This window comes from Nycticebus coucang, chromosome 22 (genome assembly GCF_027406575.1).
Source record: "Nycticebus coucang isolate mNycCou1 chromosome 22, mNycCou1.pri, whole genome shotgun sequence".
Taxonomy (NCBI): domain Eukaryota; kingdom Metazoa; phylum Chordata; class Mammalia; order Primates; family Lorisidae; genus Nycticebus; species Nycticebus coucang.
The window spans coordinates 22,063,082-22,090,300 of record NC_069801.1 but is presented as its reverse complement, the minus strand read 5'-3'; the positions used below and the strand labels follow the sequence as shown (position 1 = coordinate 22,090,300).

The window sequence follows — 27,219 nt, the reverse complement described above, 5'->3', positions numbered from 1 at the left end:
CAAGAGACTGTCTCAAAAAGAAAAAAAAAAAAAAAAGCTCGGTGCCTGTAGCACAATGTTAAGCCACTGGCCACATGCTGAGGCTGGTGGGTTCAAACCCAGCCCAGACCAGCTAAACAACAATGACAACTGCAATAAAAAAATAGCCGGGTGTTGTGGCGGGCACCTGTAGTCCCACCTACTTGGGAGGCTGAGGTAAGAGAATCACTTAAGCCCAAGAATTTGAGGTTACTGTGAGCTGTGACGCCACAGCACTCTACCGAGGGTGACATAGTAAGACTGTCTTAAAAAAAAAAGAGAGAGAGACAGTGTCTCTCTTTGTTGCTCTGGCTGCAGTGCAATCATCGCTCCAACTCTGTAACCTCCAACTCTGGGGCTCAAGTGATCCTCCTGCCGCTGAGAATGGCTAGGTCAACTGGTGCGTGCCACCACGACCGGCTAAATTTTTTTGTAGAGATAGGGTCTTGCTATGTTGCCCAGGCTTGTCTGTAATTCCTGGCCTCAAGAATCCTCCTACCTCTCTACTGGGCATATACCCAGAAGACCAAAAATCACATCATAACAAAGATATTTGTACCAGAATGTTTATTGCAGCCCTATTCATAATTGCTAAGTCATGGAAAAAGCCCAAGTGCCCATTAATCCACGAATGGATCAATAAATTGTGGTATATGTACACCATGGAATATTACGCAGCCTTAAAGAAAGATGGAGACTTTACCTCTTTCATGTTTACATGGATGGAGCTGGAACATATTCTTCTTAGTAAAGTATCTCAAGAATGGAATAAAAAGTATCCAATGTACTCAGCCCTACTATGAAACTAATTTAGGGTTTTCACATGAAAGCTATAACCCACTTATAACCTAAGAATTGGGGGAAGTGGGTGGGAAAGGGAGGGGAAGGAGGGGGAAGTGGGTAGAGGGAAGGGGATTGGTGGGATTACACCAGCGGTGCATCTTACAAGGGTACATGTGAAACTTGGTAAATGTGGAATGTAAGTGTCTTGGCACAGTAACTGAGAGAAAGCCAGGAAGGCTATGTTAACCAGTGTGATGAAAGTGTGTCAAACGGTCTGTGAAGCTAGTGAATGATGCCCCATGATCATATCACTGTACACAGCTGTGATTTAATTAAAAAAACAAACAAAAAAAAAAACCCTGTATTCTGATAAAGTACTTTTAAAGTAACATACAGCGGGGTAATTGTGCCTCTGCTACAAGTATTCCTACAAGTCATTCCTCTTGATGACAGTGGATATATCATTTGTCTCTTGATTCGGGCCTTTGATTTTGCTGTGGCGTTCTTTGCAGAACAGCTTTTTTTTTTTTGGTCTTGAGAACAATGAAGTTTTGATGGTGTGCGCATGCTATGACTAGACACCGTGTTAAAACTTCTGAGCTCCCCTGGCTTATAAGGATTCAGATCACCTTAGGAAGTCAGCATTAGCTTTAGGAAGGGGGAAAGACGCTTGACAAAACTTCAGGTAGCAACCTACATCTAGTTTGTGGGGAAATTAACCCAGTCTGCCTACCCTTCTAGGTGTAGGTGGGGGGAACATTGTCTGAATGTTCCAGTTTTTCACATCTTCACCAATACTTACTATTTTCTATTTTTCATTATGGCCATCCTAATGGGTGTGAGGTGATATTTTAATTTGCAGTTCTCTGATGATTGGTGATGTTGAGCATCGTTTCACATACTTATTTGAGATTTGTATATTTTCTTCTTTTTTTTTTCTTGAGACAGAGTCTCACTTGTCACCCTTGATAGAGTGCCATGGCGTCACACAGCTCACAGCAACCTCCAACTCTTGGGCTTAAGCGATTCTCTTGCCTCAGCCTCCCAAGTAGCTGGGACTACAGGCGCCTGCTACAACGCCTGGCTATTTTTAGAGACGTGGTCTTGCTCTGGCTCAGGCTGATCTTAAAGCTGTGAGTTTAGGAAATCCACCTGCCTTGGCCTCCCAGAGTGCTAGGATTATAGGTGTGAGCCGCACCCGGCCCATTTGTATATCTTCTTAGCAGAAATGTCTATTCGAGTCCTTTACCTTTTTCAGTTGAGTCATTTACTTATTTATTGTCTGTTGTTGTTACTGAGTTATAGGAGTCCTGGATATTAACCCCTTACCTGATATACGGACCCATTCTGTAGGTTGCCTTTTCTCCCATCTATAGATTAGCTTTTCATTCTGTCGATTGTTTTCATTTGCTGCATGGAAACTTTTAACTTTGACAAACAAACAAAACCCAGGCAAATAGTCCCATGGTCCCATTTGTCTATTTTTGCTTTTATTGCCTATGCTTTTGGTGTTGTATTTGAGAAACCATTACCCATTCCAATGTTGTGAAGCTTTTATCCTATGTTTTCTTTTAGGAGTTTTATAGTTTCAGGACTTAGGTCTTTAATTTTTAAGTTATATTTTGTATATGGTGCACAGTAAGAGTTCATCTTCATTCTTTTGCAGATGAATGTGCAGTTTTCCTAGCACCATTTGTTGAAGGGACTATTCTTTTTAGTCTTGGCCCACTTATCAAAAATTCTGTGACTTTAGATGTGAGGGTTGATTTGGGGGCTCTTTGTTCTCCATTCATCTATGTTTCTGTCTCTATGCCAATACCACTCTATTTCGGTCACTGCAATTTTGGAATATATTTTTAAATCAGGAATTGTAAGGCTTCCAGCTTTGTTCTTTCTCAGTATTGTTTTGGCTATCTGGGGTCCTTTTAGATGTCATATGAATTTTAGAATTTTTTTATTCCTATAAAAAATGATATTGAGACTTTTTTTAAAAAAGAAGTTTATTTTATTGTTTTTTGAGATAGAGTCTCTCTCTGGTGCACCGAGTACAGTGCCCTGGTGTCATCGCGTACAGCAACCTCAAACTCTTGGGCTCAAGCCATCCTCTTGCCTCAGTTTTTTTATTTTTAGTAGAGATGGGGTCTTGCTCTTGCTCAGGCTGGTCTCACACTCTTGAGCTCAAGTCATCCACCTGCCTCGGCCTCCCAAATTGCTGGGATTACAGACATGAGCCACCACACCCAGCCCAATATTGATATTTTTGTAGGCATTGCATTGAATCTGTAGAACATTTTGGGTAGTATGGACATTTTATTTTTTAATTTAATTTAATTTTTAAATTTCAGGTTCATGTGAGGTTTCAAATGAAAAGGTGTACCATATGCCCCTACATGGTGCCCAGGCAGTGTTAGCACCCCAAACCCTTCACCTCCTTCCTTGTTCCTCTTCCCCACAACTTGAATTGAAATGAGTTTTTCTCCTATGTGGGCATGAATTAGATCATCTACTGGCTTCATGTTAGTATTGAGTACATTGGATATTTGCTTTTCCATTCTTGTAATACTTTACAGAGAAGAATGTGTTTCAACTCCATCCAGGTTAATACAAAAGATGTAAAGTCACCATCTTTTTTTCTTTTTTAGAGACAGAGTCTTATTTTGTCACCCTGGGTAGAGTGCTATGGCATCTCACAGCAACCTCCAGTTCTTGGACTTAGGTGATTCTCTTGCCTCAGCCTCCCGAGTAGCTGGGACTATAGGTGCCTGCCACAACACCCGGCTATTTTATTGTTGTTGCATTTTGGCCGGGGTCAGGTTTGAACCCACCACCCTTGTTATATGAAGCCGGCGCCCTACTCACTGAGCCACAGGTACCACCCAAAGTCACCCTCTTTTTTGTGGCTGAATAGTATCCCATGGTATGCATATACCACAGTTTGTCAATCCATTCCTGAATTGATGGGCATTTAGGTTGTTTCCACGTCTTGGCGATTGTAAATTGAGCTGTGATGGGCGGCACCTGTGGCTCAGTCGGTAAGGCACCGGCCCCATATACCGAGGGTGGCGGGTTCAAACCCGGCCCCGGCCAAACTGCAACAAAAAAATAGCCGGGTGTTGTGGCGGGCACCTGTAGTCCCAGCTACTTGGGAGGCTGAGGCAAGAGAATCGCTTAAGCCCAGGAGTTGGAGGTTGCTGTGAGCTGTGTGATGCCATGGCACTCTACCAAGGGCGATAAAGTGAGACTCTGTCTCTACCAAAAAAAAGAAAAGTAAATTGAGCTGTGATAAACCATCTAGTGCATATGTCCTGATGATAAAATGAGTTTTTTTCTTCAGCGTAGATGCCTAGTAGTTTGTGGGGTCAAATGAGAAGTCTGAGTTCTTTGAGGATTCCTCATACTCATTTCCAAAGAGGCTGCATTACTTTGCAGTCCCAAATATGGACATTTTAACACTATTAAGTCTTCTGACTCATGGACTTGGGATGTCTTTCCATTTATTTGTGTCATTTTTAATTTCTTTTATTTATTTATTTTTTTTGAGACAGAGTCTCATTTTGTTGCCCTTGGTGGAGTGCTGTAGTGTCACAGCTCACAGCTCTTGGGCTCAAGAGATTCTCTTGCCTCAGCCTCTCAAGTAGCTGGGACTACAAGATGCCTGCCACAATGCCCAGCTATTTTTAGAGACAGGGTCTCACTCGGGCTCAGGCTGGTCTCGAACTTACGAGCTCAGGCAATCTACCCACCTTGATCTTCCAGAGTGCTAGGATTATAGGCAGGAGTTACTGTGCCCAGCCATCATCTTTAATTTCTTTCAGCAATGTTTTCTACTTTTCAGTGTATTAGTATTTTGTCTCCTTAGTTAAGTTTATTCCCAAGTTTTTAAATTTATTTTGATCCTATTATAAATGGGATTGTTTTCTTAATTTTCTTTTCTCTGAGGTACATTTAAAAAATCTGCATTTTGGCCAGGCTTGGTGGCTCATGCCTATAATCCTGGCACTCTGGGAGGCCAAGGTGGGAGTATTGATTGCACTCAAGAGTTCAAGACCAGCCTGAGCAAGAATGAGACCTCATCTTTACTGAAAATAGAAAAATTAGCTGGGTGTCGTGGTGGGCACTGGTAGTCCCAGCTACTTGGGAGGCAGGAGGATCACTTGAACCCAAAAGTTTGAGGTTGCTATGAGCTAGGCTGAGGCCATGGCTTTCTCACTTGGGCAAGAGAGTAAGACTCTGTCTCAAAAAACACAAAAACCCTGCATTTTATAAATGAGGATACAGAGACTCTGAGGGAGTTTAGTGGCTGGTCCAGGGTTTGGTTCCAGCTCTGGTGCTGCCAAGTAGAAGTCAGATAGACACAGAACAGAGCATGCAAACTACCCTTTGTCCTGGTCCCTTTCCGTCTTCAGGGAGAAAAGGCAAAGACAGGACGCCCTAGGCCAAAGGCATCTCTTCTTAGAGCCTCACAGCATCTGCAGCTCCTGTTCTCAGGCCATAGGACAGGCCTGCGAGTGGACAAATTGGCCAAGGAGTTGTTTGATCCCAGCAGGTGTCATAGCTTGGTTTAGGAGTTCAGGACAAGCCTTGGAGTTCAAAACTCCAAGTCGGCCACTTTCTAGATGTGTGACTGTGGACAAGTCTGTTTTCTTCTCTAACCTAATTTCTTCCCTGGAAAAATGGGCACTTGCACATGTAAAATTTACCTTAAGAAGCTGATTTGAGGAGGATATACAATCATGGGTAAGAAGTGTCTGTCCATTTAACCAGTAAATGGTGCCCCAAGCCCTGAATTTGGGTAGGCTGGTTCTGACCCCCCTCCAGCCACATGTCCCCCACGGAGCAAAGTGCTCTGGATCCAAGTCATTGTGCCCACTGGGAACCTAAGTTCTTCAGCTGCCACCACTTGTAGCCCATGCTCTACAGCACTTGTAGCCATTGTGCAAGGGCTGTGGATGAACGTGGACATGTCTGATTTTTACTTTATAAATATTTAGACTTTTGTACTCTTGACTTCAATTGGCTTCAGATATTAGGGGCTAGCCTGACTGGTGAACCCAATTTCCTGACCTACAGTCGGCTCTGGGGAATTAACCAGCACATGCTTCTTTCTGCCTGGCTCTCAATTATCTCTCCCCTCTGACTGCCCAGCTTTGGATGAGAACTCCCTTCTCCAGGTTCCCTAGGGACTGGGAATGTTACCAGTGCGGGTGGGGGCCCAACACTGTGCAGGGCAAAGGGTGGGAGATCCAGATAGCAGAATTCTTTTGTCTCCATGATTGTTTAGGGCCTCCCTACCCTACCCCCCCACACTAAGGACTTTGCCTGGGCCAGCTGCCCAGCCTTGATCCATCAGGGAACTGAGCCTATGTATTAAACTTCTTCTCTCTCCAAATGCTCATCCCCTTCCTGAGCTGTTGAAAGTTTTGTTGGCATTAGCTGGAGGTTCTGTTGGGAGCTGGCGGGAGAGCCAGTGTGAGCCAAAGCCCCTGGGTCAGTAGTGTCCCATAGTCTCCTTTCCTGGCTCCATGCAGCTGGGCCAGTGGGGAGAGGGAGACCTGGCCATTTGTGCCTCCGACCCTGTCCTAGCCACTTTGCATACTTACCTTTGGAGCCATTGTGAGGATTGTGAGATTTTCAAATTAAGTAACTGGGGCTCAGAGAGGTGAAGTTACTTGTCCAAGTTCACATGGCAAGGAAATGGCGAGCCAGGTATAAACTCTTGTCTTTCTGACTCCAGAGGCCTTATTCTCCCCAACCCATTCCCCAACCAGTGCGTCTCCCCCAGAGAGACCGCACATTTCCTCTGTGCCAGGCTCTTGGGAATAGTCATCAGGAGTATGGTCATTCATTCATTCCTAGGTGCCTCACCCTGGGAGTAAAGAAGCGAAACAGTTCTAGTCTCTGCCCCCCAAGAAGCTCCTATCTAAGGAAACAGCCACAGAAATCAATACTTAAAACATAGTGTGTCAGGTGATAATGCTGAGGAATATGTCCAGTGTTTTGGGACCCAGAGAAGAAGGCAACTCATCTTACCTGTGGCAATCAGAGAAGTTACCCCAGAGGAAGCACTCTTTAGGCCTCAAAGGCAAGATTTTTCTAGGTAAAGCAATAGGAAAAAGGTACTCCCAGTAGGGGCCACAGTAGGGACAAAAGCACAAAGGTTTGAGGAGAAATAGAATTTTTAGGGAAGCAGCAAGAAATTCATTGTGGCCAGAGTGGAGCATGTAGCAGAGAATGGTGGGAGGTGAGGTAGAAGAGAGCATGGACTTGATCTTGTGCAAGGGGAGCCAAGGTGGTATTAAATCAGACACATATGTGGCTGGTAGCGTGCTCAGGTCCAGCACTTCTCAGATTTCAATGTGTGCATGAATCACCTGCGGAGATTGTTAAGATGTGGATTCGGATACAATGGACCTGGCCTGAGGCCCGAGATTCTGCATTTGGAATAAGCAGATGCTTCTTTGTCTGAGGTGATGCTGATGCTCCTGGTCCAAGGACCACAATGTGAGTGATCAGGTTGTAGTGGGCTCTATCTTGTGTAGAGGCTCCTCTTGGGAGCAGGCGATCCTGTTGGTTGTGAGGTATTTGTTCACTTGACAAATGTTTACCAAACTCTAGCTCTGGACAAGCTCATGCTGGGATGGGGAGAGGAACCGAAATGCCTCTCTCTGGTCCACATCACCACCATCTCTCACCTTCAAAACTGACTCTGTTTCCACTCTTGCCCCTACCATCCATTTTCTGCTCAGCAGCTAGAGCAAGTGAGATCATGTTTCTTCCCTGTTTAACACCACTGCAATGATTCTGATAGTCACAGAGTAACTTGATAGTTACTTAATTTGGGCTTGTTGCCCTCTGATTATATCGCCGTCTTCCCATTTCTCACTCTCATAGGGCCACATCAGACTTTTAGTTTCTTGTTCCTACCTCAGGACCTTTGCACATGGTACCCTTTGCCTGGAATACCCTTCTTCCACGTCTTTACCTGATTTGTTCCTTCTCATTTTTTAGATTAAAGCCAGGGAAAGATACAGGATTTTCAGGTCCCTACAGCTTACACAATTTGGAGGTCACTCTTTGAAGAAAAGATACTAAATTACAAACAATAAGATACGGGGCTTAGGAAGGGGTCTTGAAGCTTATACTTCCTTGAGTTCATGGTAAATCTGCCTGGTTTCTCTCCTTTGAGAAGCCTTCCCTGGTCACTATCTTTAGAGCAGCCCCCTATACCCAATTTTCACTATGTCACTATTTTTTTTTTCTTGAGACAGAGCCTTAAGCTATTGGCTTGGGTAGAGTGCTGCGAGTCAAAGCTCATAGCAACATCCAACTCCTGGGCTCAAGTGATTCTTTTGCCTTAGCCTCCCAAGTAGCTGGGACTACAGGTGCCCTCCACAACGCCTGGCTATTTTTTTATTGTAGTTGTCATTGTTGTTTGGCAGGCCTGTGCTGGATTTGAACCCACCAGCTCTGGTGTATGTGGCTGGTGCCTTAGCTGTTTGAGCTGCAGGCGCTGAGCCTATGTCACTATTTTTTAGTTCTTTTATTGAGTTCATCACAATTTGAAGCGATCTTGTTCATTTATCTCTCTACTTATTTTTTACTATTTCTCTGAACGTCAGCATAAGCTCCTCATGAGCAGGAATCTTGTCTGTTCTATTGCTGCAGTATCCTCAACATAGTGCCAGCAGCCTCCTGCCCACAGTAGGATGTCTGTGACTGTGAAGTGAGTGAATGGACATTGGCTCTGCCCCTGGACACATACAACATCATAGCTCACTGCAGCCTCAAACTCCTGGGCTCAAACGATCCTCCTGCCTAGGCTGGGGCTATAGGCGTGCGATTCCATGCCCAACTAATATTTCTGTTTTTTGTAGAGATGGGGTCTTGCTCTTGCTCTGACTGATCTCAAACGCCTGAACCCAAACAATCTTCTGTCTCTGCCTCCCAGAGTACTAGGATTACAGGTGTGAGCATTGCACCTGGTCTGATTTCTTACTTTTGTAGCCCTGTCTCTTCTCACCCACCTCGGACTTTAAGTTTTAGTCAAATCAAAGGTTACAAGTTCCCTCCTATTCTGTGTGACCTCGCCATGTGTTGTCTCCTCTGCCTGGGATCCCCCTCACCTTGCTTCACCAAGCTAACTCCTTCTCTTCCTGAGCATAGGCAGGTCGTTCCTCACCTTCAAATCTGGACTGTGGCAACTCCTATGAATTTGCATTACATCTGACCCGCCCGGCATCGGAGCATTTTCCACTTGTCTGTTTCTGAATCTATCTCTTGCACATGGTCTGTGAGCCACTCAAGGTCAAGGACTGGAACTGTTCCCTGAGGCCTCAGTACCCTTCTCACATCCTGCAGCTGTGCGTGCTTGCCTACTGAATGCACATGTGATGACTGGATGGGTGAAGTGGGCTAACCTATGTGTGTATTTAAATAAAAATTAATGCCAAAACAATTCATATTGAACAAAATACCAAAATTTTAAAAGACAAGGTCATAATAGCACCAGTCAGAGAGATGTTAGAGCTGAAGGCAAAAGGAACAATCAGTAATACTCCTTCTGATTTTTTAAAATATTGTATTAGGGGCAGTGCCTGTGGCTCAAAGGAGTAGGGTGCCAGCCCCATATACTGGAGGTGGCGGGTTCAAACCCGGCCCCCGGCAAAAAACTGCAAAAAAAAAAAAAATTACATTAGAATTATCACGATTACTGAGGTTTTGCTGCTTCTTTAAATTTTGTATGCAGTTGAGTGCCTCACTTGATTCACTCTGATCCTGGCCCTGGTAGGAAGACTTTCTCCACAGGCTGAGGCAGGCAAGGTACGGGGGGAGGGCTCAGGATGTCCTGGGTTGAGTCCTCTGGCGGGAGAGTTTCCGGAGGATGGCTGCCCTCACCCCACTGAGCTGGAGCCCAAGTTCTAGAAGAGGAAGGTACCTCCTACATGGGGGGGCGGGTAGGGACATGACTTCCCTAAAGACCCAGAGTGAGCATGGCCCATGCCTGGCCCAAGCGTGGACTTTCCCTTAGCCCTTGCCTCTCTCAAGCCAGGGCTAGGCCAAATGTGTCTCCTCACCCCAGGAACAGAGCCTCCCAAGCCAGGTGGGTATAGCAAAAGAAAGGAGGCCAGTCCACACGAATGGGCATCTTGGTGCTGAGATTGTGAAGCAGCAGTATTCAAATCTTCTGCTCTCAGAATCCCTTTGTATCTTTAAAAATTATTACAGACTCTAATTGTTTACACAGATTATATCTATCACTTTTTTTTTTTTTTTTTTTAGAGATAGAGTCTCACTTTATTGCCCTTGGTAGAGTACTGTGGCATCACAGCCCACAGCAACCTCCAACTCCTGGGCTTAAGCAATTCCCTTGCCTCAGCCTCCCGAGTAGCGGGGACCCACCACAACACCTGGCTATTTTTTTTGTTGTTGCAGTTTGGCCGGGGCCGGGTTGGAACCCACCACCCTCAGTATATGGGGCCGGCGCCCTACCCACTGAGCCAAGGCGCTGCCCTATCTATCAACATTTACTGTATACATTCTAAAATTTTTCATTTTTAAATCAAAAAGCTCAATAAATAGGGTGGCGCCTGTGGCTCAGTGCGTAGGGCGCCGGCCCCATATACGGAGGGTGGCGGGTTCAAACCCAGCCCCGGCCAAACTGCAACCAAAAAATAGCCGGGCGTTGTGGTGGGCGCCTGTAGTCCCAGCTGCTTGGGAGGCTGAGGCAAGAGAATCGCGTAAGCCCGAGAGTTAGAGGTTGCTGTGAGCCGTGTGACGCCACGGCACTCTACCCGAGGGCGGTACAGTGAGACTCTGTCTCTACAAAAAAAAAACAAAAACCAATAAATAAACTTTCGTGTTAACATAAATAACACATTTTTGTGAAAAATAACTAGATTTTCTAAGACACAAACAATTTAGGGAGAAGAGTGGCACTGACATATAGATATATATATATTTTATAAATCTCTTTGATGTGCTTAACAGAAAACAGCTGGGTTCTCATATCTGCTTCTGGATTCAATCTGTTGTGATGAGTTGTTCTGGTTGAAGTAGGTGAAGAAAATCTGTCCTCACAGAGCTATATACTTGTAAAGGGAGGCAGGTTTCAATGGCTTTTTCAGATAATTGGTGATACTCTTTTTTTTTTTTTGAGACAAAGTCTCACTCTGTTGCTCTGCCTAGAGTGCTGTGGTGTCATAGCTCACAGTAACCTCAAACTCTTGGGCTCAAACAATACTCTTGCCTCAGCCTCCTGAGTAGCAGGGACTACAGGTGCCCACCACAATGCCTGGCTAGTTTTTCTATTTTTAGTAGAGCCTGGTCTCACTCTTGCTCAGGCTGGTCTCAAAATCGTGGGTGAAGGCAGTCTTCCTGCCTCGGCCTCCCAGAGTGCTAGAATTGGTGATACTCTTTTTTTTTTTTCGAGACAAAGTCTCAAGCTGTCGCCCTGGGTAGAGTGCCGTGGCATCACAGATCAGAGCAACCTCAAACTGTTGGACTTAAGTGATTCTCCTGCCTCAGCCTCCCAAGTAGCTGGGACCACAGGTGCTTGCCACAGTGCCTGGCTATGTTTTGTTGCAGTTGTCATTGCTGTTTAGCTAACCCGGGCCAGGTTCGAACCTGCCAGCCTCGGTGTATGTGGCTGCCGCCGTAACCACTGTGCTACAGGTGCCGAGCCGGTGATACTCTTCTTTGACACTATGTCAAAGTTCCACAAATGGGAGTTTCTTAAAGGTTATTTGTAATAGAGAACCTAGTTCATATCATTGAACTTTTGGTAACTGCTTACACTACACTGAATTGGTCTATCTTGCCAATGACTGGATCTTTTACCTGTGTATATTTTTGAAATGATAAATTCCTTGTTCAGAAAAATATTGGCTCACTGAGTTATGCAGGTCTTCTAAAGGTTGGCCTATCATCATATAATACCACAAAGTTGTGTTCATTAATATTGCCACCAATCTCTTCAGAAGATTCTTTAAATATTAGAAAGCTGGCAAGCTTACCCTGGCAAATATAAGTTTTCCAAAAATTCTAACTTCCTCTTGAATTTTATCATAGGCAACAAGTCCCATCATTTGTTTTCCTTGAAGGGACAGGGTCTCTTATTTTATATTAGAGAAAATATCTGCCAGGTGCTCAAGACTGATAAACTCTATTTTGTTCGTTATTTTTTCTGATATAGTGAGCCAGGAAGAAAGATCGGCTCATAACTGGAATAATTGCAGAAGTGCTTTTCCTGAAGACAAGCATTATACTTTGGTTTATGGCAGAAGTACTTCATGTGTATTTCTCATTTTACATACAGAATATTAAAAAGATGTATGGTCAATGGCTCGGCGCCTGTAGCTCAGCGGCTAGGGTGCCAGCCACATACACCAAAGTTGGCAGGTTCGAATCCAGCCCAGGCCTGCCAAACAACAATGACAACTAGAACCAAAAAATAGCCGGGCGTTGTGGCAGGTGCCTGTAGTCCCAGCTACTTGGTAGGCAAGGCAAGAGAATCGCATAAGCCCAGGAGTTGAATGTTGCTGTGAGCTGTGATGCTAAAGCACTCTACAGAGGGCGACATAGTGAGACTGTCTCAAAAAAAAAAAAAAGATGCATAGTCAAGATTTAATAAAATTAATAATTTCCTTTCTTTATCAAGGACATTTTAAAGAGACATTGGCCTTCCCTCTGCCTCCTCCGCAACTCCATGGCTCTGATGAATACAGTAACTCTGGTACAGGTTGGTGTCCCAGCCTGGATTTGTGCTAAGGACCCAGAAGTTTTTTCCACCATTGCTTTTGCATTATTAGTACAAAAAGGGAAAAGGAAAATAATTATTGGTATTATGAAACTTGGTATCATAAAACTATTATGAAAATAGTTTTTACCTCATAGATCTCCCTGCCCCCAATTCCATGGACCACCCTTTGAGAACTATTGTCCACCGGCTTTGGAATCAGATGGCAAGACTACCTCAGGATGGAAAAGGTCCCAGCCCAGTGTAAGCGCATAATTTTGCTGCTGAGGAAACAGCATAAAATGTACCTTCAAATTAACTATGTAGAAAGTGTGACCGGAGGATAAATTTGTTTTTAAAGGAATCACATGGCTCAGCGCCTATAGGTTGGTGGTTAGGGCACCAGCTACATACACTGAGGCAGGCAGGTTCGAACCCGGCCTGGGCCTGCTAAACAACAATGACAACTACGACAAAAAAGTAGCCGGGTGTTGTGGTGAGCATCTGTGTTCGGCTACTTGGGAGGCTGAGGCAAGAGAATTGCTTAAGCCCAAGAGTTTGAGGTTGCTGTGAGCTGAGATGCCACTGCACTCTACCAAGGGTGACATAGTGAAACTCTCTCTCTCTCAAAAAAAAAAAAAGGAATCATGATGATTTACTGGGAATAATGAGGCCTACATTTATTTAATTTAATGTTGGTTAACCACTGCCACACTAAATAGAGCAAAGCACAAAAAAGTTCTTAATCAACAAAATTACAATTAGAGGCAGTGGCTTCTTTAAATATGTCTGTTAAGTATCCTTAGGTTTTCTTCAAGTGTTTCCACTTCTGGGCCTCCCCAAAATAGCACCGGGTGTCATTAACAGACTTTATCACCCATTCCTTCATTTATTCGTTTTGGGTGTTAGGGTTACATTGATGAATAGAGAGACAAGTGGGGAAGCATGAAGTAATCCCACAAATACTAATCTGATTACAAGTGTTATGGGGCAAGATAAGGACCACCAACTCAAATTAGAATTTCAAAAAGGAGTCTTTTACTAACCACGGGGCTGTCTCAGCAAAGTCTAAAGCAGACTAAGTGAGAGAGCAGGGAGGGGTCTGAAGTTGGGGTTTTTCTAGTCTGAAAGTTGGCAAAGGGCCAAACAGGTGGGCTGAAAGTTAGCAATTAGAACAAAAAGAAAGTTGGCAAAAGAAGCGAAAAGCGAGCACGGGATCACGATAACCTTTTTTACAGAAGCGAACCTTGCAATTTAGCGGTTTACCCAATAGGTCACATAAAGGGCAGTTAGATAACAAGGTAACATAATGCAGATCTAGCAACTGACGGATAAGTAAAACAATTGGTCACAGCACTTAGCTCCTTAACACTCATTGTGATAGTACTTGGCCCATTCGTTCTTATCTTGTTCTGTTGCGGCCGATCCGGACCCATCTTAGAGTAAGGGTGCCTGTCATCATTTCAGAGTTATGGTATACTCATCTTTTTTTGTCCTTTCATCTTTTATCCTACACAGCCCCCTGGTGCACGTCGGTGGCAGCGGTATCCATCTTACGGGGGTGATGAGGCTGCTGGCACCCATCTCATTCTCCCTTTCTGATTTCGGGGAATCAAACCATCGCTCCATTCTTATCTTAATGGATATGTAGATAGTGTGCTCATAATACTATGTTTCACTATCCGTGCTCTCTTTTGGAGTGTGTTAGTCCCACTAGGAACAGAACAGTGGGAGAGGAACGTAGTTAGCCAAGGTGTCCTGTGGTCAGGATGATGCTATAAAGTTCTTTCTGCCTTGGTTAGGGGGAATAGGTTCTGATCCTGGATTTAGACTTAATTCCCTTGATTTTTCAGAGAGAAAGAATGTACAGACACAGAAACTAACAGAACACTGTTAAATACGCAAGTGAAGACTTTTCTTGTTACTCTTTCTAGGGTTTTCGTTTATTTAATTTAGTCTCTTCCAGTTCTTTTAGGAGTTCCTGCCAAATTGCGGAGGATTGACAGAGGCCTCTTTGAATAACACTAGTGGCAAGGCCTGTTTCTAATTAAACTTTGCTTCCTGGCAGAGTTTACTCATTTCTTTTTTATGGTTTTGTTTATGCATTTTACTTTGTTTATGCTTTGAGGCCTATTAAGTTATATACAGTTTCCAGGTGATACCGAAAGTTTTAGTTATTATTTGCATTCTTTCTGTTATGAAGGCTAGTTCATTGTCAAATTTAAACCAGAGTAGCAACTTACACCATAGGATGATTTCCCTGGGCAACATTTAGACATAGCAGATAACATTTAATACTGCACCCATTTTTCCAGTGTAGTCAACAGATTTGTTAAGTCTTAAGGCTTCAGAGTAAATATAACTACTGTATATAATTCTATACTCTTTGGCCAGTCTTTTAGCCCCATTTAACAAATCAGTTTAGTAAAACAATTATGTCTCACTTTATGAGTTGACATTACAGGCAAGGCTGGGGTTTAATATAGGTGGGCCATAGTCTTCCTTTTCTTTCAAACCATTTTTCTCTCTCTCTGATTTCTTTTTCTATTGAAGATAAATTTCAGCAGAACCAATTCAGTTGCCAAAATAGGCTATACCTTCAGCATACCGGGTTTGACTATTTGCATAGAGTGCAGTAAGAATAATTAGTTATTAGCCATTTAGGTTTTCCTTTAAAATTGGCTTTGCTGGAATCTTTTATAAAGGATCTCAGTTGGACTTGAAGCCTTTCACGAGCCCAGGTTTCATCTGTGCCATTAGATACCTGTATGCATTGGGTAAATTCCTCTTCTCTTGAGGTTCCCAAGCACATTTTGATTCTCAGACCTGTTAGAAAGGGACCTTTGTTACTTACCACAGATCAGGACACATCATTGATGGGTATTTGGCCAGTTTTTCCAAAGGGCTTTTTGTTGGCTTATAAAGTCAACCTCAATTCCTTAATGCAGTCTGGACACCTCTGGAAATGCTATTCCAGCCAAAGCCTTGGCAAAATAACCAGTGCCTTCATTATTCTATAGAACAAAACAGATTTTTAATGAACTTGGGCAAATAACTATTATCAGAAATTAAGAATATTTACAAATGGCCTTTAAATTTCAGAGAAATTAATGAGAGAGAAAAAAATACATGTTTCAGATTCTGCTCATAAGTACATACTTGAAAAGCTATAAATAGCTTAAAAGATAGAAGATGGTTTTTGTGACTTCTGGAAAACAAACCACAGAAAGAATCAGCAATATTTCAAACAAAAACTATAACAAATCAGCTTAGTTCCACGTAACTGATTTCTGTTCTGTTTGAAGTTAGGTTAACAATACTTATAGACATGTTATCTTTTTTATGAAAGTTCTAAAAGTCTGTTTTTAGTCTAAAGGTACCCAATTTCCAAAGACATTAGAAATTTGAGGGCGGCACCTGTGGCTCAAAGGAGTAGGGCGCTGGCCCCATATGCTGGAGGTGGTGGGTTCAAACTCAGACCCGGCCAAAAACTGCAAAAAAAAAAAAAAAAAAAGAAATTTGAATTAGAGGGAATTGTCAGTCTCTCTTAATATTTCTTTTTTTCCCCTTCCTTTAGATGAATTAAAATTATTACTGATAATATACATTAAGACAGACCAATTTTTTTTTTGTGTGTGTGGTTTTTGGCCTGGGCTGGGTTTGAACCCGCCACCTCTGGATATGGGACCGGCACCCTACTCCTTGAGCCAAGGCGCCACCCAAGACAGACCAATATTTTATGCTTTAGGACAGACTAATGTCTTATAATATTGGAACATACATATAACCATAATTCATACAAAATTAATTACCATTTCATATTTGACAATGTTTCCTATACATTTTAAGGAATCAAGTCTAATTTGTTCTCCTCAGGTTTTCAGTGGCTTTACCATTTCAAAAAGACCAAATTTTAGGGTGGTGCCTGTGGCTCAGTTGGTAAGGCGCGGGCCCCATATGCCGAGGGTGGCGGGTTCAAACCCAGCCCCGGCCAAACTGCAACCAAAAAATAGCTGGGCGTTGTGGCGGGCGCCTGTAGTCCCAGCTACTTGGGAGGCTGAGGCAAGAGAATCGCTTAAGCCCAGGAGTTGGAGGTTGCTGTGAGCTGTGTGAGGCCACTGCACTCTACTGAGGGCCATAAAGTGAGACTGTGTCTCTACAAAAAAAAAAAAAAAAAGACCAAATTTCAAGTTGTGTTTTTGGTGTTTAGTTGGCCCAGGCTGAGTTTGAATCTGCCAGCCCTGGTGCATGTGGCCAGCGCCGCAACCACAGTACTACGGGTGCCGAGCTCCAAATTTATAGAGTTTTGACTTTGGAAGTTTTGTCAAATATCAGAGGCTTAAAACATTTGTTCAAACAAGATTACAAGTCAAAAGATTTTAAAGAAAATACATAGTTAACTGGATTACATGTAAACGTCTTCATCTGCATAAGTTTTATTTAACCTGCATAGACATTTTACAAATATTTTAAACTTCCTTTAATCTTTGCCCTGCCTTTCACTTTTCTATACAACTATTTTGTTTCACGACAAATTTATGACACAAGATTTTTTCCTTATACAATGCCATTTTCCTTTCAGTCTAATTTCTCCTACTTTCAAAAATATATTTCCGACAAAGCAGGATCCCAGTTCACTATGAAGCCAATTATTCGTTCTGTCAAACTGATAATTAGATTTAAAAAGCAAGAATTTTTTTCTTTGACAAAGACCCAGTTTCCCTAACAATTTAAATAGCTAAATTATTACATTTTGAAATTCCTTTTAAATTTTTCCTATTTACAACTTACACGCACCACCTTTCAACCATTTAAAATCCTTCATTTTTGTCTTAAATCTTCCTTTTTAAAACCACCAGTTACTTTAAGACAAAAAGTTTTCAGACAAGATTTTTTCTTACACAAAATTGTTCTCTTTTCTTTTATCCTTCCTTACTAAAACTACATCTTTAGACCCATGTCTTTCTACACATCTCTCTCTCCCCTATTTACTGGTTCCTTTTATTTTTAATTCCAAACTTAGAAAAAAGAAAATTGTATACAAAGTTTCAGTCAAGTTTCTCTAAAAGTCTGTGATGCTAAAGGAGTTAGGTGTAACTTAACTTTAAGATTCCATATGAACAGTGGGGTAGGGTAGTAAAACTTCATTTTCCAGAGGCAAAGAAGTTGCAGAATACACAGGGGGTTGTATTTTACTTTTTACTTCAGAGATGGAGTTACAAAAGCAGGCTCATTGTCAGAGCCTGCTCTTCCCCTGGATGTTTATTCCTCTATTGGTGAGGTGCTATCAAGAGGACCATCATGGGACCGCCCCATCTCTGCCAAATCCTTCATCTCTGTGTAATCAGCACGGGAGGGCTCTTAGAGAATGGCATAAGTCAGGGTGCTGGGGAGCACCGCCATCCCCATCAGGAAACCAGAATGTTGCAGGAAAACAGCGAATTAAAACAGACAGACACACCAACAATATACAGAAAGCAACCTTTAATTGCTGGCAGGAACTCAGGTGCCTCAACACATAAAATGCTGAGTCTAGAGAACATTTTCCCAAACTCTTTTATTCTTCTTTTTCTCTTCAGTTCAGTATCAGCTACATGGTGCTAGCTACAGATGTTAGACACTAGGGTGGTGGTGTCAGTTACAGAGTTCTTTTCAAGGTTATTTTAGCTCAGTGTTTTGTTTTTATCTTTAGAGGAGCTCTTCTGCAGCTGCCTATTGCTTTCCCAAGATCTCTAAGAAGTACATTGTTATTCATTTCAGTTAGTTTCCAAGCACTCACATACACACATTCCGACTTATTTCTTAACCTGGGCAGCTTCGATTTTTCACTCCAACTGCCATTGAAAACAGAATCAGTGGGAAAACAAAAGGGGCAAGTGGCCGGGATCTTTATACGGTTCAAGAGTGTTTTCACTTCCTGCAATAGCACCTCCTTAGACTAGGAAAAGGAGAGGGCCCCACATCAAGGGCTAGTTGCTCTGATAGAAGGATCCTCCCTAGGCAACAGAAAAAGGTGGAGCCCAAAGTCCAGTGACGATGGGGAATCAAAGAGTTAGAGAGACGAAGAAGAATGAGAACTAGCTGGGAAAAATACTTCAGGTGGGGACAGAAGTATGAACAAGGTCACCACAGAGAGATAAAAACAAGTCAGGGCCACATGCTCCCTGGTGGACCAGTCCGGAGGGGCAGTGCTACCAAGCCCAATACCAATAATAAGGATGAAGAGACTGATGATTGCCAGGCCAAAGGCGGACCAGGTGGTGAGGGGTGTAGGACACATAAAACCAAGTAGATAAATAAGGCGGTCTCAGAAGGAGTAAAGTCTTGAAGGGTCCCTTGAAAGAAAAGATCTGCAATCCACTCACAAATGTTTCCAAGATTGTTTGTTTCAGGTCGAGACCAATCCTCCAATAAACACTGAACGAATGGAAACGACAAGGCAGACACGGCCCGGCACTCTCATACTCCCGTACTCTCAGAGCCAGAACCAGAACACTCTCTCACTCTCGTACACTTTTTAACAGGCCTGTGGGTGATCTAACATCATGGGGGTTGATTGGATCCCCGCTTTTATTTCAATGGTGCTTCTGGTGATGAGTGTTGACACACATTTCTGGGAGCCCGTGACAGGCCAGTAGGGCTGAGGCTCCCCACTGGTCTGATTGTTCTACCAACACATGACACACACCTCTGAGAGCTTCTGACAGGCCAATAGCCCGGCAACTCGGGGTCCCTGTCTAAAGTTCCTGTCTCTTTGGCCTTCCCTTGGAGGTTCCTAAGGGCTCTACACAAATTATAACAACTGAATTCAACAAACAGTTACATATTTTTACAATAATCTACAACAAATAAGTACAACAAAAATAATATTAACAGGTACGTTAACGTCTGCAGACACTAGTCAAAAATAGATATTAAAGTGGCTTACGGCCGGAGATGGATTCACAGGTGAATTTAGGCATGATCATCAGCCAGTCTCCTGAGGGCTCCAGGTTCTCTGGGGACCCTGGGATGTTTCCAGGGGGCACCTCCCCTCAGAGGGACCACACCCTGCCCTCCTCCTGGAGGCTGGAGGTGATGAGGCTGCTGGCATCCATCTCACAAGATTTGTCAAATATAGGAACTTTTTTTTTGGGGGGGGGGTGTCTCAGTCTTGTGGCCAGCGAGCATGAGTTGGAGTTGGCCAGGTGAAAGTGAAGTGTTGATAGGGAAGCGCATTCAAGATGCGCAGATGGTTATTGTGGAGGCCACTCAGGAAATGGCTGGACGGGTTTGAAGACTCACCTAGGAAATCCATTTTGGCTAGAGCCTCTGGTAAGGGCACGAGATGAGGGTAGAGTTGCAGCTGGAGGTCAAAGCAAGGGCCTTCTGGTGGACTTATTTCAGTTCCTGGAAATTACCAAGCTCTTTCCTGCCTTAGTCCTAGACCCAGGCAGATCCCTGGAATGTTCTTCCCTTAGTCTTCCTTCAGGTCTCAACTGAAATGTTAACCTCCTTTGTCACTCTTTCTTTGTTCTCCCTATCAGCACCCCATTTTCTTTGGATGGCAACTATGTTTAAATTGCTTTGGTCTGTTTCCCTGTGACACTGCATGACTCCCGAGGACAGGCCCTTCACTGTTACTGCTCAGCCTGTGTCTCTTGTGCTCAGCAGGGTGCCTGCATGCAGCTGGTGCTCAGGAACATTTGCTGGGCGAATGTATGAAAGAACAGAGCTGCATTCGAGGTCCAGGCACCATCCCTTAATAACTATGTGATCTCCTATGAGTCACACAACAATGTAGTCGGTTTCCCATTCTGTAACATGCACATTATGCTCCCTAACACAAAGGGTTTTTGTGAGGCTCAAGCGAGGTAGTGCAGTAGTAGAAGACCCTAGCAGGGTACCTGGCTCCAAAGTGCTAATTGTCTTTCTTGCTTTTTGATGCCAGTTCTGTGCTCTTTACTTCACTGGGACAGATGATGAGCCTGGGCCTTGCTTAGCCCCAGCTGAGATCTTTCCAGGAGAAGGCAGTGGCAGCAGTGGGAGGAACGAGAGGGGAGGGAGGGGATAAAAGGAAGCAACTGGTTGTTGTTGTTGTTCCCTTTTCTTGTTTTTTGGTCTTTTATTTTAAAGATAGGGTCCTGCTCTGTCCCAGGACTATAGTGCAGTGGCACTATCATAGCCTACTGCAACTCAAAGTCCTAGGCTCAAGTAATCCTCCTGCCTCAGCCTGCCAAGTAGCTGAGACCATAGGCTCATGCTACCACACCGGGCTAGTTTTTCTATTTTTAGTAGAGACAGGATCTTGCTATGTTCAGGCTAGTCATGAACTCTGGACCTCAAGTGATCCTCCTACTTCAGCCTCCCAGTGTGAGCCACCAGGCCTAGCTTACTCTTCTTTTAAAATTGTATTTAAATAGTTTTTAATTGTTAGGATAATAAAGCTGAGGTGGGAGGATTGCTTGAGTCCAGGAGTTTGAATCTTGCCGGGGCAACATAGTGAGACCCTGTTTCTATTAAAAAAAAAAAATAATAAATGCCCCTTAAAAGTTCTTACCAAGAGAGAACTCTCACCAAGTATTTTCTTTTTTTTTTTTTTTTTTTGTAGAGACAGAGTTTCACTTTATCGCCCTCGGTAGAGTGCCGTGGCGTCACACAGCTCACAGCAACCTCCAACTCCTGGACCTAGGCGATTCTCCTGCCTCAGCCTCCCGAGTAGCTGGGACTACAGGCGCCCGCCACAACGCCCGGCTTTTTTTTTTGTTGCAGTTTGGCCGGGGCCGGGTTTGAACCCGCCACCCTCGGTATATGGGGCCGGCACCCTGCTCACTGAGCCACAGGGGCCACCCTCACCAAGTATTTTCTCACCAAGCCTACTTCACCTTTCCAGAGGCTACTGTAAACTGTTTGAGGTGTATCTTTCATTTAAAAATGAATACAAGATGGGCGGCGCCTGTGGCTCAAGGAGTAGGGCGCCGGTCCCATATGCCAGAGGTGGCGGGTTCAAACCCAGCTCCGGCCAAAAAAAGAAAGAATACAAGATAAAAAAAAAATGAATACAAAGATGGCAGTGCCTGAGGCTCAGTGAGTAGGGTGCGGGCCCCACCTACCAAAGGTGGTGGGTTTGAACTCAGCCCCCCGCCAAACTGCAACAAAAAATAGCTGGGCCTGTAGTCCTAGCTACTCGGGCCCCTGAGGTGAGAGAATTGCCCTAGAGCTGAAGGTTGCTATAAGCTGTGACGCTATGGCACTCTACTGAGGGCGACAAAAAAAAAAATGCATACAAGAAAAGAAACTAAACTGCTGATATCATTGAAATCGAGTGTTATTCTAGTAAAAAAAACACTATTATTTTATGTGGATAAATAAAACACTGCCAATTAATTGGAAGATACCATCAACTTTAGAGTTTAAAAAATGTGCAAAATGGGAGTGTTTATTAGTGCTGAGACTGGCTGGTTTATAAAAAACTGAAATTTATGCCAGGAGACATGGCTCACGCCTATAATCCTAGCAGTCTGAGAGGCTGAGGCAGGTGGATTGCCTGAGCTCAGGAGTTTGACACCACCCTCATTCCAACCACAGCAAGGAGTCCTGGGATTGGTGAAAAGAGACAGGCCCTTCTTGGCCCTTTATTTTTTTTTTTTGTAGAGACAGAGTCTCACTGTACCGCCCTCGGGTAGAGTGCCGTGGAGTCACACGGCTCACAGCAACCTCTAACTCCTGGGCTTCCGCGATTCTCTTGCCTCAGCCTCCCGAGCAGCTGGGACTACAGGCGCCTGCCACAACGCCCGGCTATTTTTTTTTTTGGCCGGGGCTGGGTTTGAACCCGCCACCCTCGGCATATGGGGCCGGTGCCCTACTCGCTGAGCCACAGGCGCCGCCCTTCTTGGCCCTTTATTAATCAGAATTCCTGTGTAGTTCTCCAGGTACAGCCAGGACCCTATGACCTGCTGACCCTTCCTGCCCAGAATGATGGAGCCAAATGATTCCTCCCGTGTGGATTCTGAGTTCCGATACACTCTCTTCCCGATTGTTTACAGCATCATCTTTGTTCTTGGGGTCATCTCCAATGGCTATGTACTGTGGGTCTTTGCCCGCCTGTACCCTTCTAAGAAACTGAATGAGATAAAGATCTTCATGGTGAACCTCACCATGGCCGACCTGCTCTTCTTGATCTCCCTGCCTCTGTGGATTATCTACTACTACAACGAGGGCAACTGGACTCTCCCCAAATTCCTGTGCAACCTGGCTGGCTGCCTCTTCTTCATCAACACCTACTGCTCTGTGGCCTTTCTGGGTGTCATCACTTATAACCGCTTCCAGGCGGTAACACGGCCCATCAAGACTGCTCAGGCCACCACCCGCAAGCGTGGCATCTCTTTGTCCCTGGTCATCTGGGTGGCCATCGTGGCCGCCGCATCCTATTTCCTCATCCTAGACTCCACCAACACCATACCTAATCAGGCCGGCTCGGGCAACATCACCCGCTGCTTTGAGCATTACGAGCAGGGCAGCCTGCCTGTCCTTGTCATCCATATCTTCATCGTGCTCAGCTTCTTCCTCGTCTTCCTCATCATACTCTTCTGCAACCTGGTCATCATCCGGACGCTGCTCACCCAGCCGGTGCAGCAGCCACGCAATGCTGAAGTCAAGCGCCGGGCGCTGTGGATGGTGTGCACCGTCTTGGCCGTGTTCATCATCTGCTTTGTGCCCCACCACATGGTGCAGCTGCCCTGGACACTGGCCGAACTGGGCTACCGAAGCAGTAACTTCCACCAGGCTATTAACGATGCACATCAGGTCACCCTCTGCCTCCTCAGCACCAATTGTGTCTTAGACCCCATCATCTACTGTTTCCTCACCAAGAAGTTCCGCAAGCACCTCACTGAGAAATTCTACAGTATGCGCAGCAGCCGGAAATGCTCCCGGGCCACCACGGAGACAGGCACTGAAGTGATTGTGCCACTCAACCAGCTCCCTGTCAAGTCTCTCAAAAATTAGTCCCTGCTTGTCGAGTCCAGGCCCAGATTCTTTTCTTCTATGCATGTCCCTGACTGAGCTGGGTGTTAAGGTTTGAGCACCTCCTCCCTAGACACTGGGACCTGACAGGGACGATGGCAGAGCTGACTGCTAGAAAATCCAGAGCTTGAATGAGCTCCTCCATCCATCTTTGGGCACATTTTATAGTAACCTTGGCCTGCGATCTTATCCTGAGTCCCCGAGTCTTATGGGGCTGAGAGGAATGTCAGGGCCAAGTGCAGATGTTAACAGCAGACTTTGAGCCTAGTTCATCCCATTGGGGCAGCAGCCTAAAGTTTTGAGCAACCACACCAGGTGATAACGGCAGAAAAGAAATTTGGGAAAGGGACATCCCCATGGCTGTGTGGCACTATCTTTGGGGCAGACTTTTGAGCTAGGATGGTACCATCCTCTCTCCCCTCTCAGGCATAAAGTCTTTGTGACACCTCCCAGGGGAAGTGGCTCCGTGGAGCCTTCTCCTGACTTACCTAGAATCCTGTCCTGACTGTTGACCTGAAAAGATAAAACATGAACAGTCAGAAAGCTAGGACAGGAGCTCATTTCCTGAGGCTCTTGCATCTCTCTGCACAGGCCTCCCCTCAGGCCTGGGTCAGCTGTGGGGAAGTGTGAAAGAGATGATGGTCTCGTCCATCTTTCTTTCTCAACAACAGGCGTTAAGTACCTCCTGTGGGGCAGCTGCCCACTGTGGCTCAGTGGCCCCTCAAAGCTAAATTAGGGCCCTCCAGGCCTGGCCACCTCAGAGTCCAGAGGCTTCCATGGGAACAGGTAGTTGGGCTGGGAAAACGTGAGGCCTTTTGGGGGAAGAAGCCCGTCTGTTCTCCTTCCTCCCTGTTCTCTAGGTGTCTCCTCCCAATGTGGCTTCCAGGAGTCACAGTCCCAGGACGTAGCAGGTATTGGCTTCTTGTGAGGAACTCTAAATGCCTGTTTGTGAGTTTTGGCAAATGTCTCCAACTGAGCCGTCTCTCCTGCCCTGAGACATACACCTGCAATGTGAACCTCACATTGAGCCCCTCCAGATTCAGGGGCTCAGAGGAGACTTCCCTGGCTTCCAGATCTCTGTGCTTCTGCGAAGTCTTCCTTCCTTCCAGGCTGTGTCCCCATGAAGTCAGGACACTTCTTTCCTGTAAACACTGGATTGCTAATTTGGATGAATGCCTCCCCCTGGAGTAGTAACCTGCTTGGGTCTGGGATGGTAGCTGTGAGCTGGACTTAGCTGATGGTGACCAGGTGACTAGTGCAGCATATTTGAGCTTCAGTGTCACAGAGACTGAGGTTCAAGCCTGGGCTTTGTCATTTCCTGTTGAGGGAGCTGAATTTCCTACCTCTTAGGATTGTTACCTAGGAGGTAAAACCTACCTCTTAGGATTGTTAGGAGCATAAATGTTGAAGCAGACACCTCTTGGTCAGGGTGACAGCTCATCCTGGACCCTCCTCCCTTTTTTTTTTTTTTTTTGGAGACAGAGTCTCACTTTATCACCCTCGGTAGAGTGCCGTAGCATCACAGCTCACAGCAACCTCCAACTCCTGGCCTTAGGCAATTCTCTTGCCTCAGCCTCCCGAGTAGCTGGGACTACAGGCGCCTGCCACAAGGCTCGGCTATTAGGACCCTCCCCTTTTCTAAGAATTTGTTCCCCTCAGTCCTCTAATAAGAGCTGAAAGGAAGAGAGCTGAGCGGCTAGGTTCAGGGATGCTGTTTCAGGCCCTGCAGGTCATTTGCCTGAAGATATATAAACTCTGCAGCTGTGAATGTGTCTACATGCATGCTTAGCTATGTGTGTGAGGGGAGGCTGGTTACCTGCATGAATGCAGTAGAGAAAATAGCCCTGCTCAGAAAGGTGTGTACAGCAAAGCAGAGACCAGAGAAAGTCACAGGTGCTTCCTCTCTGGGCCTAGCCCTTCTGAAGGCGCAGCATCTGTACTCCTTCCTTTGAGATTCCCTTGTTGGGATACATTCTCTTATTTTGCTTAAGAGGGGGTGTCTATCACTTGCAACCAGAGATCTCCAAAGGAGGTAAATGCTGATACATGGAGGATGCACGGTGTTTTCTGAATTTCAGTCATTTGTGTACCCACATCCCCCCCGCAATTTTTGCAATATGTATTACCTGTATGTTTATGTAATAAATATTTTTATTTAAATTGAGTCACTTTTTTCTTTTGTTGTTGTTGTTGCAGTTTGGCCGGGGCCAGGTTTGAACCTGCCACCCTCAGTATTTGGGGCTGGCACCCTATTCACTGAGCCACAGGCGCTGCCCATAAATTGAGTCACTTTTAAAAATTTATATTTACTTAAAAGAGGATGGCGCCTGTGGCTCAAAGGAATAGGGCACCAGCCCCATATGCCAGAGGTGGTGGGTTCAAACCCAGCCCCAGCCAAAAACTGCAAAAAAAAAAAAAAAAAAATATATATATATATATATTTACTTAAAAGAAAACTTGTAAATGATATAAAAACTAATTTTGACACTTGCCACAAATAGAAGGTAACCATGAGCTGGGTGAGGTGGCTCACGCCTGTAATCCTAGCATTCTGGGAGGCCGAGGCAGGTGGATTACTTGAGCTCAGGAGTTCAAGACCAGCCTGAGCAAGAGCAAGACCCTGTCTCTACTAAAAATAGTAAAACTAGCCAGGTGTTGTGGCGCACGCCTGTAGTCCCAGCAACTTGGGAGTCTGAAGCAAGAGGATCACTTGAACCCAGGGATTTGAGGTTGCTATGAGCTATGACACCATGGCAGTCTAGCCAGGGTGACAGAGCAAAATCTGTCTCAAAGAAACACACACACACACAAATAAAACAGGAAAGTGACTATAAACATAACAACATAATTACTAGAGATGTTTCTCTGTGTTCTGTCTAAAGTTGCCTCATATCTCCCAGTGACTTACATAGTGTACTTCAGAAAACCCAGCTGTATAATGTGTATAAAGTGCCAGGGTCTTCATTCAGGAAGTGCTCAATATAGCGCACCTCTGACAGTTCCTAGACAATGACCTGTGATTACCTTCTTGCTTCTCCCAGGACGTTGCATCAACACATGGGCCAGCCTCTCACTCCGTCTTAGGGCCAGGGAGGTGGGAAGAGGAGATCAGGCTACAGCAGGTGCTCCAGCCCTGCTGCTCTCCTCACCACCCCAATACAGCCACCATGGCTCCTCCTGTAACCTCTGCCTGGTGGCGTCCTCTCCCACACCTTTTCTTCTTTCTCCTTCTCCTTCTTTTTTTTTCTAGAGACTGGGGTCTCACTATGTTCCAGGCTGGAGAGCAGTGGCTATTCACAGACATGATCATTGTGCACTGCAGCCTAGAATTCCAGGGCTCATGGGATCCTCTCACCTCAGTTGAGACTAGAGGTGTAAGCCACCACACCCAGCCCATTTCTTTTTTTGAGACAGAGTCTCAAACTGTCACCCTGGGTAGAGTGTTGTGGCATCATAGCTCACAGCAACCTCAAACTCTTGGGCTCAAGGGATCCTCTTGCCTCAGTTTTTCTATTTTTAGTAGAGACGGGGTCTTGGTTTTGCTCAGACTGGTCTTGAACTCATGAGCTCCAGCAATCCACCTGTCTGGCCTTCCATAGGCGAGAGCCACAGTGCCTGGCCCCATCTCTTCTTTTTGACCTAGCCTGGAATACCTCCAATAGGCAGTCTTCTGAATTCCT

General features: G+C 44.9%; 1 protein-coding gene across 1 annotated transcript in view; it reads left to right on the top strand.

Annotated features, from left to right (window-relative positions):
• The window catches only part of PTAFR (platelet activating factor receptor), a 34,323-nt gene extending 8,653 nt beyond the window's left edge, over positions 1–25,670 (top strand). Inside the window, exon 2 of the mRNA XM_053575815.1 lies at positions 22,439–25,670. Coding sequence (XP_053431790.1) covers positions 22,490–23,521 — 1,032 coding nt within the window. The 5' untranslated portion in view covers positions 22,439–22,489 and the 3' untranslated portion in view covers positions 23,522–25,670. The remainder of the gene's footprint in view (positions 1–22,438) is intronic.
• The last annotated feature ends 1,549 nt before the right edge of the window (positions 25,671–27,219 follow it).